General features: G+C 38.3%; 1 protein-coding gene across 1 annotated transcript in view; it reads left to right on the top strand.

Moving 5' to 3' along the window:
- The window catches only part of LOC109464113 (ryanodine receptor 3-like), a 206779-nt gene that overhangs the window by 72715 nt on the left and 121313 nt on the right, over window positions 1-12751 (top strand). Inside the window, 13 exon segments of the mRNA XM_019761046.1 lie at window positions 784-973; window positions 1343-1424; window positions 2575-2696; window positions 4078-4153; window positions 4625-4783; window positions 6036-6176; window positions 6613-6650; window positions 7285-7362; window positions 7851-7906; window positions 8126-8224; window positions 9009-9110; window positions 9260-9382; window positions 10664-10796. Of these exon segments, the coding sequence (XP_019616605.1) occupies window positions 784-973; window positions 1343-1424; window positions 2575-2696; window positions 4078-4153; window positions 4625-4783; window positions 6036-6176; window positions 6613-6650; window positions 7285-7362; window positions 7851-7906; window positions 8126-8224; window positions 9009-9110; window positions 9260-9382; window positions 10664-10796 (1399 nt within the window).

The raw sequence follows: 12751 nt of genomic DNA, 5'->3' as shown, positions 1-12751 counted from the left end.
AAAAGTCATATATTATGGTATAATGGTAAAAATTAATATGCATAATTATATATAATAACCAAAATGGATATGCATAGTTATATATAATGGTTAAAAGGGATATGCATAATTATGTATAATGGTTAAAAGGATATACATAATTATGTATAATGATCAAAAGGAATATACATAATTATGTATAATGATCAAGAGGGATATACATAATTATGTATAATGATACAAAAGGGATATACATAATTATGTATAATGGAAAAACTAATATGTATAATCATACATGATTATAGATAAATATAGTATAATCATGTATAATTATGTATAATTGGACTATACCCTAGGGACTAATTAACACACTCCACATATTTGTCACCTTCTACTATGTACTCAGAAAAAATATAAACCTAATTGGGTAAAGCAATTTAGAGTTATTAGCGAGGAGTCCATAATTAAAGTGTTTTTCCATAATTAAAGTGCTGCTTGTTTTAAGTGATTCCCATAAATTACAGCTATGTTGTAGCTGATAGGGCATTTTTGAAAATAAGCTAAAAAGAGCAAACAACTTCTGAATCATTTTGGGGGATAGACAAACATACGTATGACATTCAAGATAGAAGCTTGCATACCTTTAACTTGATGTTTCTCTGTATACCTTTTTTGTCATGCCCCTAATGAGGCCACTGAATGATAGTAGATTGGTAATGAAATATAACTTACCAAATAGGGAATCCACATGTTTATACACACTTCCTGTACCCTCTTGGTGTTCACTGTTTCTGTTATTTGCAGACCTGCCTGCCGCTGTCTGCAGTCTACTTCAAGAGTGAGGCTGGTAACCCTGTGCCTCAGTGCCCAGCCAGGGTGGAGATGCAGCTGCTCAAGCCGACCTCCTGGAAGAGAATGCCAGCCAAGTGCCTAGACGTGCGCAGCTTCAAAGAGTCTCCAACCAAGGGATATCACATGGAGTGTATAGAGCCTGGTCAGATATAATCCTTTACTATTATTATTAGTTCTTCTTGCAACATCACAATCAACACAATAAAACATGATACAGTGCATTCATACATATTGTATCTGTTCAATGCAGAGTACCTATCCCTTTGTATGGAAACATTACATGTACATGTACAGTGGAAGCCCATATGGATAGATAACCTGCACTGCCATCTTAAGTGTTCAGAAATACTGTGCAGTTGACGAATTAGTGCAGGCCTGAGCTCGAAATTCTTTTTTTCTGTAACCTGCAATATTGTAAGTCTACCATCTGATATGTATTTTACAGCAAATGATGAAAAGACTGTGACTATAAGACATATTTGTGTATGGCTGTTTCTCTTTTTCCCTCCAGTGCAATTTATGGCCTGTTACATTCCTGAGGAACACAAATGTGTGGATCTCCTGGAGCTGATTGATGATGAAATTCTCTTGAGGTTAGCTCTTTTCCAAAAATCATTGGAAATGATACATGCATGTAGTGTTGAGTGATTGAGTACATTCAAGCCTCAAGAGCTATACATGTAGGTGCCAGCACACACACAAACACAACCACAGTGACCCCTTGACATGTTGGCGTACTATAGAAACCAGAATCATCCATCTTATCTGGACCTGCTAACCCCTATTTTAAAAGAATTGTGATGGTATAATTCAGACAGATTGGCGCATAGACTTCGAAGACGTCAGAGACTTAAAAGAACAAGTTAAGTAATTTCACTTTTGGTGCCTTTCAACCCAAAATCCTATTTGCCATAGCCATACAGCCAAAAAGATCATTCATTCATTTATACAGGTCCTGTACACATTGGGGTGATATTTTGACCCAAATCCATGTTCACGTTTGATACCATGCAGTGGTGACGTACATGTAGGCTGTCCACTAAATCTAATTTAGTCTAGTTCTACATTGTACATACATGTAGTACATGTCTTCCGAATACAATATGATGAATGTGGTGATGCAGATGGACTGACATGCAGACAACAGCCTACTGACTTCTCTCAGGTGATTAGTCATCCTCCGGGTTTCCCTTCATACTTTTCTTTTCGTGGAGATATTCTTTTACACATGTATGTACTAACGTTAACAGAGTAGTGATTTCATAGCCAGTTAATTAGATTAGTGACACACTACGTCACTGCATCCTCCTGGTGGAATAGGCAGGTATCAAACGTGAACATGGATTTGGGTCAAATATCACCCCAATGTATGGGACTGGTATAAACCAATTAACGGGGGGTGCCCTAATTCCGACCTACCCCTAATTCTGGACTAGTTCGAAAAAATCTAACCCAAGAAGTTAAAATTTAGGGCAAGTTTTTAGAATAGAATAATCACATGTTATATCATTTTTTCTCCTTTTCCTGAAAAAAAATTAGCAGGAAAAATTGAATGATGATTAGCAGTAAACATTACTATAACTTACAGTACTGTAGCTCTAGAAGTTACATCCCTTGACTCTTTTAATGATTTTTTAAGAAATGAAATGTATCCCCATTTATCCTGTGGTAAATTGATCACAATAGAGCTAGACATATTGTGATGGATGATGGTAATGCCCTTAACATGTGTTTTTACTGTAGGTTCCATGCTGGAACACTGAAAATGTACAGTGCTGTATGTGCCGAGGGGAACTACAGAGTCGCACACATCCTGACTGAGCATATTGACAGGGAACAACTCATGTACTGTATTAGATCAAGATGTGAGTACCACCTCCATAACTGGTATACTGTATAATCATGATGAACATACATGTACATGTATAAGCCTTTTGTCAACAGGTCATTATATTTCACTCCTGATACCATAGGTAGAAAAATACATGCATCTTTTTTGGATGATGACTTGTTTTGTGCCACTTTCATTGATAAGGTTGATTTAGCCCTTTCGCTTTTGAGCCAATTATAACCTGAAATGTAGTACATGTATGTCATGGCATTGCAACAACCCCCAGACTTTTCTTATATGTGTTTCAATTTATAATGTTTTTTATCTTGAAAGTTCATCTGTGTCGGTAGAAAGCATTATGAAGCAAGTTTAAACTGCAATTTCCAACACAACAAATTGGACTCACCCAAACTTTCGACTGTACAACTCCAGTCTTTGTCAAGGAATGAGCAATCCACCGCTTCCGTGACGTCACACAGATAACACACGTGACTCCATGAGCAGTGGATCATAGGTTGCAGAAAGTCTGTGGCGCCCCTCGTCTCTGTTGAGGGACAGGCGTGATTTAGGAACAGTCCATTTGTGCGGGAGGGGGTTACATGGAGGTCCATTTTTGGTACGGGGGATTGTGGTGAAGACATCTACTGCATTTGCTCCCGGGCAAGTGTTGGCCTGTATACATTGTAGTTACCTCCATGACATGTTATGGAGGTTATATTTTCAGTTGCTTTTGTCCATCTGTCCATCTGTCTGTTCATCAACAAGATAACTCAAGAACGGCTGAATGGATTGGTTTCATACTTGATGCGTCGGTAGGGTGTCATGAAAACTCGAAATGATTACATTTTGGGCCTCCTAGTGACTTCCCTTGGTACTGCAGTGCAAATTCCGCAAAGTTTTGATATCTCACGATCTGAACATGCTAAGGACATAAATTTTGGATGGTACATGTAGGTAGCTCTTGTGATACTAAAGATATAAAAGCACTTAACTGTCATGGAGGTATGAGATCGCCGCACTCTAGTGCTAGTTATATTTCATTTATTTATGGCGACGTCTCAGGGAGGAGCCTAATGGTACAGTATTGTGTGCAGTTTGCAAGAATTCTAGGAATGGTACAGGCATTTTGTCCACAGGAATGGAATGTCCACAGGCATGTCTCTGACCCACATCTACATGTATGCCCACATTCCTGGAAACCCTTGGGAAGACTCTCTGCCTGGATGGCCCTACTTTCTGTGACCCTGGGGCTCGTTCACTATACACTCAGGGGAGGGGTGCACTGTATCTGTCTATACTTAACAGTAACCAAGTCCCTTTCTAGTTTAGTCTTTGAATGCATTGTCCAGTGTTGAACAGATTATTTTCACTTTTTGCTTTACAAAGTGATGAACAGAAAGGTATGTATTTCACAGATCTCCCAGGACTGTTGAGGAAGGGTTTCTATGACCTCATGATTGACATGCATCTGGAGTCAAGGGTCAAGTCAAGGTAATTATATATAACCACATATCTTCCTGTTCAAAATGTGATAAATGCCTGATTGAATGGCTGTCTTACTTGCATTGCCCATTAAAGGGGCATTATGTAACATTTTTGCACCAAAAATTGACTTGTAATTTACTTCCACTTTGGTGTTCACGTACATGAGGTACACTGAGGCTGTAGTGCCATCAAAAAATGTGAATTTGAAAATGTAAACAAACATGGCGGACAGCTGTGTTTCAAGCTTTGGCACCAGGTCCATATTGTACACTTCCTGAATAGCACTTATTTGCAATGGAGTAGGGTTGATTCAACTAGAAACCAGCAAATTTACTTTTTGCATCATCCTAATGTTACATAATGCAGCTTCAAGGAATGTTTATCAATAATAAAAGATTATGGTTTGATTCAATTTTGTCTATGAAATCTCTATTGATGTTGAATGATACCCCAGGTGTTCTGAATCTTTCCCACCAGGATGATGACCCAGAATGAGTACATCGTGCCCCTGAGTGACCAGACCCGCTCCATCACCCTGTTTGAGGACTGTGAAGCTCTGAAACCATTTCTACCTGGTGTCTGCCCATCCACCTCTATCAGACCACCAGTACTCAAGCCAGAGTTCATAACAGAAATGTGAGACTGTCGTTGAAAAGATGGAAAACTTCATCTGATTTTTAGTGTTTCATTCCTAAACAACTTAAAATAAAAAGTACTGAAGGCAAGTTATCCTCTTCTGTCAGACCTAGAGCAGCTTAGACCCTGTTCATACCAGACTTGAAACTGCTAAATAAAAAAATGTTTTTTGTTTAGCCTGGTGTGATTATGCAAATCAACCAGTTCTTTAGGGGCTTAAATCCGATTTTCAAAAACTGCCTCGTGACCTGATCTGAAAGGGTTTATTCAACCAGTTTTTACAACATAATTCCCGGGTTTACGGGTCAGCTTCTGGGCTGTGTGCGACCTTCAAGCTGTTTTGATTGTGCTGTTTTGAGTTCATTTCCACTGTTTTTCCATGTTTTTTCTTCATTTTGCGTGGTCTACCGAAACAAAAACATTTACCTGGAAATTTCAGTCTAGTTGGGGGAGCATCATGGTTTCCTGAAGATAACAGATCAGTGCCGGAGTTAAGGAACTTGAAGACGGCATACAAGAAGACCAAGGACAACAATCGGAAGAGCAGGATAGAGGAACTATTTTTGTTCAAACTGCAAAATCATGGCCGATTAATTGGATATTCACCAGACAGGATTTTTACAAAACTGGTTATGTAAAATCTGGTACTAATTATTTAGTGGTTTCAACCGGTTTTTGAAAGTCTAGTATGAATGGGGTCTTAGAAAGATTGTTTTTAAATATTGATCTAAAAAGGAGCATAGAATGTCTTTGATCACTAGTCATTCAGTCAAAGTAAAAGTGAAGGAACATTTCCCATTAAAGGAAATGCATATTGTGCTACATAATCCATACAGAAATGGCTCTCTAAGAATAATGGAAGAGTTCAATTCGTTTTGTCAAAGAAGAGGCCCTCTTTCCATTGCTCAACATAGATTTATATATAATTATATATAGTAGGTTATAGTCATTGATTTGATTCCCTTACAATTTTGCATTTATTTTAGGCTGTCTAATCTCCAGACCAGCTAGAATAGGGAAGTACAAAAGAAATACAAAAATACTCTGGTAGATGAAAATACTGAACAAAATGCACACTGTGCAGCCATTACCTTCTCTCTACAGTGAGTACATGTAGGTAATGTTACATGTACATGGCATCAGTCCTTAATTTAAACAGGTCATTTGTTCCCAGGGGAATTTTATTGTTTGATGTCATGATATTCTAAGGTTTGGTGTTCACACTTGTGTATCTCTAATGTGTTGTGTGCAGTGGAGACCTGAAGTTTGTTGGCAGCCCACCATATGACCTGATAGAACTGAAAAAGTATGTCCTGGAGGAGCTGACAGCTGCAGTCCATGCAGGTGTTCATTGCAGGGACCCACCTGGAGGAAGCATGGAGAACCTCTTTGTGTATGTTAACACACTCCATGTCTGAACAATTGATTATCTGAAGTCATCTTTACATTAAGCTTGCTGAACCGTGATTCAGGTAAGTCACATATCTCACCTGGTCTTTGCCCAAGTACAAGTCGACCAGGTTAGAATTCTTGGTAGTTGGATCAAAAGACGTCATGCCAGTGTCGGAGGGGTTCATTCACATTCAATCAGGGGATTTCATCATGGATACATAAAATTCTCTTAGTCAATGAATAAGTGCTCAAGGATTGCTGGTCCAGGAGCTTTTCCACTTCTTTAGGCATTATGCCAGGGCTGAGCAATCTGGTCAATATTTGGTTGCCCAGCCTTGCCGTCCACTGGACGGGTTGTTAATCTTGATGTTTTTGTTTTCTATTGAAAGAATTTTATAATGAGATGATTCTTCAATGTTTTTCTGTCTGTTCTACAGTCCATCTTTAAAACTTGTGGACAAGCTGTTTCTCATTGGTAGGTGTTTGTCAACATATTTTATAGATGCAAGTTTTTCAGAAACCAGTAAATAGGTGTTCAACAATGCATGGTTCAAATAGTTTTTTTCTTAATATACATGACTGTATATATATAACGTTATAGTCTATAGCTTTTTCTCGTTCTTAACTGCGTACATGTAGTGTGTGTAGGACTGCAGATGTCTGCAGATTGTTTCTACTGATGGTCCTACTACCGGAGATATGGTGTTTTTTAAGATTGACTACTAAACAGTTGACGGTCAGCAAAACAAAGTTTATTTAGTTGTCTTGTGAATAATTGTGTAAATGTTGAGCTGAAACTGATGTTTACTTGATATTCTGGCAAACAACACTGTAGCACAAATCTCTCATGACTGTTGCAAAAGCATTAGGAATTTCTGACTTGATTGTTTTGGAAAGCATGGTGTTCTGAAAACTTTGAGACTCTTAAGTTTACATTATTGGTGGCATTACTGTTGTTGCATCTAACAAATATCTCAATCCCAAATTCATTGTTGAGCAACAAAAACACATGTACATGTATCAAGGGGTGTAACAATGTAGAATTGATCAGTGTTTATTAGAAATAATCACTTCAGGAATCAGATATTCGATATTGTATATTTTCTCAGGTATTTTGAATGATGATGAGAAGAGACTGATTCTGAGCCTGATTCACCCGGGTGTGTTTGATGAGAACTATGCATCAGGTGAGATCAGACATTGTCTGTCGGCAATGCACTACTTTTTGCATCAAGTTGTAAAACTTAAAATTTGTGCAGTGTACAATGTTCTAGCGCTGACTAAACTGCGCTCCTGGCGGCTGCAGCCCGAAGGTTGACACCCCACCACTGAAGGCAGACTCCCGCAAGATTCGAAAGCAGATTGGGATATTGTCCATAGGAAAACTCGGCGAAATACCCAGTGAAACCTCAATGTAGATCAAGGGAAACTCACTGTAGAACGATACCTAGGGAAAACTTTGAAAAGTTCCTGATGAAGAAATTGGTGGAAGACTTACACTGTGCCGACCAAATGGTTTTTCCAAGTGCTTATTGGTTGGGCTAAATTTGGGCACTACATGTACGTCCTGCCTAGATTCTTATTTGTAGTCTAAGAGTACCCAGCAGAATTATTACAGTTGATGTTACACTAACTACATCTGATGACTCTAATCATTTTGTATTGTGTATGTCAGGCACTGTTCCTGATGGACTGCTGCAAATGGGTCTGGTGGAACCAGTCAAACTGCAGGTGTGTATATTATTAGTGATGTTTGTATGACACCAGGGAATTTTGATGCCTTGGTGAGATTGATGGTTGAGATGTAGCAGACAGAAATTACATGTAGAAGAAGATGTTTTTTATTTTGTGACATCATGCTGGTGAATTTGTTGACATGAGTAGCTGTATAATCAAGGAGGTTTAGAAATTTAAACCTCGTGACGATTATGTTTTTTTACCTTGTTACAGATGTGCTACCTGCTTCATCATCTATGTGACAATGATCTTAGGCACAAGGTGGAGTCCATTGTTGCATTCGGAGACCAGTGGGCCTGTAAAGTACAAAAGGTTTGTAAATAGAATTTACTTTGTGTCAAAACCTTGTCGCTTGTAAGACCAAACCTAGAATATGCTGTGACAGTACATGTGTGTGGGATCCATGCACAAAAGAAGACAAGATAAACTGAAAAGGGTACAAAACCAAGCCAAGCTTCTGTACAAACAACTACATGTACATGAAAGCTCATGAAAGGGATGCTTGTGTAATGGAAATGGTAAGAAACCTACAGTGGGTGTTGCTGGAAGAAATCAGGACGACTCGGACCATTACTAACTCGGCCCATCGCAAATTTGGTCAACTCGGCCCACCGCCCTGGTCAACTCGGCCCACCACCAAACCATGTTGACTATAAGTCCCAAACCGCTGGTGCTTGGGCAATCAACATGATTTTAGACCGCGTCTTTTTGTTAGACAACTTTGAACTGTAGACTTTGAGTTTTTTAAAGTCAAAACCCACCTTCGCTTGGGTATCTTTAACCGAGACCGTGTTTTTTTGTTAGACAACAAAACTATTGTTTGGCTATAAAACGGGATCCAAAAAAGTCTAGTCAAAAAAAATTCAACCATTGAATGCAGCTGCATTACCCTAAAAGCTGCATTACCCCAACCTGTACGTACCAAATATCGTTAGGGTACATTCACCACACCCTGAGTTATGATTGGTTAAAAATCAGGAACCCCTATATAATAAAATGCTCCTAACACATAACCTTCTTGACAAAGGTAACCAAGACACTGATGCTGTAGCTAGAACAGATAGAACTCACATATGATTTGGTATCACACCCACAGAACCAAGCAGAGCGCTACCACGAGGTGATGAGTGCTCTGCACATGTCGGTGGCTGTCACAGCCAGGAAGACCAAAGAGTTCAGGTGTTCACCACAAGAGCAAGTGAGACCAGACTTTTAGTAATATTTGCAGATGAAAATTTGTGATCATTATAAGAAAATGCTGACTCAGAGCAGTGAGAGTCTGTCCAATCAATTTTTCACATATATTTCTGCATGAAAATCCTCAGCACATGTTCCCTATGATTGTAGATGAATCATCTAGTGGATTTTAAAGATGATGAAGAGAATGAAGACTGTCCCACACCCATGGACATGAGAGAGGCCATGTTTTACTTCCATGATGACATGCTGACTGACCTGGGTATGCCATTGGTAAGTGTTTCCTTGACTTTCCTTTTACATGTACAGTGTATGTCTTTTGTATCATTGACCCTGTTCATACCAGACTTTTAGAAACCGGATGAAACCTGATACTAGTAAATAGCAGGGATAGCCCGCGGCCGGCTAAAATTAAACCTCTAGTGTTCATATCAGATTTTTACATAGTATAAATTTACATGTAACCAGTTAGTGAAATCCTGTCTGATGAATTCCCGGTTAGTGGGCCTTGATAGCAGTTTGAAAAAAAAGTGAAGTTGGGGGGTCACCTTTTATTGTGTCCACCTCCTTGTAAAAAGGGCATGTCACTCTGTGCCTCCTGCTGTGCCAACTTGATATTTTGGTTTTGGTTCAGGCACCCCCCCCCCTCCCAGTTTTCTGCGTTTCTTGCTCTCTCTCAGTCAACCAGGTTTGGTATGCTGATTCTGTCACAAAATGAAAAAAACAGTGGAAACGAAGTCCTAAACAAAATTAATCCAAAGTATGACATAAAAACCCCTAACAGCTCCCATTGCAAACCTCTTCATGATAACTAATTTGGAAAATCCAATTTAAAGATTTGCGATCACACCAGGCTAAATAAAAACGTTTCTTCCCCGCTAATTATTCATCAGGTTTCATCCGAGCAAGACATAACTAATTTCCAACACAAAAAATTGGACTCACCCAAATTTTTGACTGAGTGTACAGCTCCTGTGTTTGTCAAGGAATGAGCAATCCACCGCTTCTGTGATGTCACATACTATAGATATCAAGTCTGTGATCCCTGAAGGCTAGGTTCTTAGAACACAAACGACCTAGCTCAACTACTTCGGTTGAAAATTCATAAATGCCTCCATATCCAAATTTGCTTAGATTACATTTAGCTACATGTGTGCCAAATTTGGTGCTTTCAGACAAAAGTGCACAATTTTTCAGCTATGCCACTGGACTACTATGTAACATCCGTGTCCATAATATCACCAGGGTCCATAATATCGCCACCTTGAGAAATAGTGTGCTTTAAGATATTTTTACTGCAACATACTTTTGGTATGCACTCCTGCACACCTCAAATGTACATACCGAGGGTATGTTGCAGTAAAAATATCTTTAAGCACACTATTTCTGAAGGTGGCGATATTATGGACCCTGGTGATATTATGGACATGGATGTTATCCTTGGTGCTGAAGCTTCAGGTGTTGCTACATCACATATATCAGTTAATATTTGTGTTATCAATGATAAAGTTTTCTTTTAGCATTTTTCTTGTGTTCTAAATTTTTTGTTAAAAGGATGAAGAAGAGGAGGAGCCACCTACTCTCTCTATTGGTCAGCGCTTTGTTAACCTGCTAAAGAAGCTGAGACTGGTGAGAAACAAGCAGGAGGAAGATGGGGAGGAAGGGAGGGAGGAAGAACCAGCACCAGGTCAGGAATTTTCAGATGTCAGCAACAGCTATTCAATAATAATTAGTATATAGTACTCGTTTACTCTATAATAATGTTTTGTTCAATTTAAAATACATAACAGTTTTCATACAGCAAATCCCACATGGCAGCCAGGGGCTGAATTGTGGTTTCTAAAATATGGATTTACTTTAATATAAAAACTGCTACGGTAAAAAGAAAAAAAAACATGCATCATCACGAACATAATGGCACACCACATGCCCAATTACAGAGAAATAAAACGGAGACAACCATGACTTTTAGCTGCAAACACAGTTCAAAACAGCTCCCATACTTTAACAACACGCAATGCCCTGCTGTTTCTAATTAACGACACACCCTAGCGTCTGCTTGAAGGAAACGCTATTCAAAACAAATTTTTTTTCGGCCAGTCCCATATGCCTCTTAAATGTAGGTAAAATCTTTATGTCTGACATTTACCCATGTTGGTTGATTAAACTGCACTTAATTATGAGGAGGGTCTAGTGTCTACATGTAGGGGACCTACCAGAGGGAGGGCTGCAAGTTGCACAATTTTAGGCTATGCATGCATACTGCACTGAAGTGTTTGTTCTTTTAGTAATCATTATGATTCTGCAAATTAAGTGAAACATTCTGTAAGGCAAGGCAAGATATATAAAGAGAGATAGAAGATAATACCCATATTTGAACTTTAAGATGTTATTAATGCACTATTACATGTGTCTTCTGAATGTCTGTCACAAAGTCCATTTCCAAATTGTTTCATTGTTCTTAAATGATTGCTTGTAGTTCAGTTTTATTTGCATCTGCAAGGTATATTTTTGCACATGTTCATGCATTCAAGAGCAGGGCATGGTAAAGGCCTGTCAATTTCAATTATTTTACGGGTTTCTCGTCTGGCCAGCCTGATGTTGTTGTAATGTCATGTCAGCCTTGTGCCTGAATGTGCGTGGAGTGAGTCATGTCTCTGGTGTAGGGAGATCACCTCAGGCATACAGTATTGTCAGGTGCATGTAGCCAGACCTGATCTCCCTGCAGCAGCTGCAGTTCTACAGCATGTGGATATGATCTGGTGACAACACATCATATCTAGCAACATCAGAAGTCGAGGTTAATGGATCATGATGAAGTGTGTTGTTCTGAATGACACAAGTTTTTTAACTTTTTTTAATTGACTTGTGGATTTTGTCTAAACGACTGTGACTTCACCTCATGTTGGGAGGAGCCAATGTCTGAAGGGGACAGAGGTCAGAATACAAGGCCAAAGTGAAAGAAGAAGTACATTTTGTAACAACAAAACTGGCTTGATATATATATAAAATATATATATATATATATAAATGATATATGATATGATATATAGATATATGATATACATATATATATATACACATACAGATGTATATACACACACACATATATATGTATATATGATATAATATATTATAAATATATGATATACATTATATATACACATATATATATATATATATGTATATATGTATGTATGTATGTAACGTGATGTATGTATACATACATACATACATACATACATACATATATATATACTGTATTGCAATGTAGTGTACTGTAGGAGTTAGTTCTTAATATGATAGCATTGTATTTATTTCCCATTATATGTGTGTTGCAATTAGCCTTGTAGCAGTTGTTTACAACAATAATAAGCTTATTATCATCATTGCTATTTCAGCCTACATCGGATTCCTTTTTTGTATTTCCAAAAATGAAAAGTTTGTGAAACAAGAATAGTGTTTCATTTTTTCTGTAATGAAAGCTGCTGAAAAGATTCAAAGTCATGCTTGACACGTGTCAATCTTTGCTCTTAATTAATATGTACGTCCGATAAGATGGTAAGATTGAGTGTGTGTGTGTGTGTGTGTGTGTGTGTGTGTGTGTGTGTGTGTGTGTGTGTGTGTGTGTGTGTGTGTGTT

Source organism: Branchiostoma belcheri, unplaced genomic scaffold (assembly GCF_001625305.1).
Source record: "Branchiostoma belcheri isolate BF01 breed outbred unplaced genomic scaffold, Haploidv18h27 scaffold132, whole genome shotgun sequence".
Taxonomy (NCBI): domain Eukaryota; kingdom Metazoa; phylum Chordata; class Leptocardii; order Amphioxiformes; family Branchiostomatidae; genus Branchiostoma; species Branchiostoma belcheri.
This window is presented reverse-complemented; position numbering and strand designations above follow the sequence as displayed.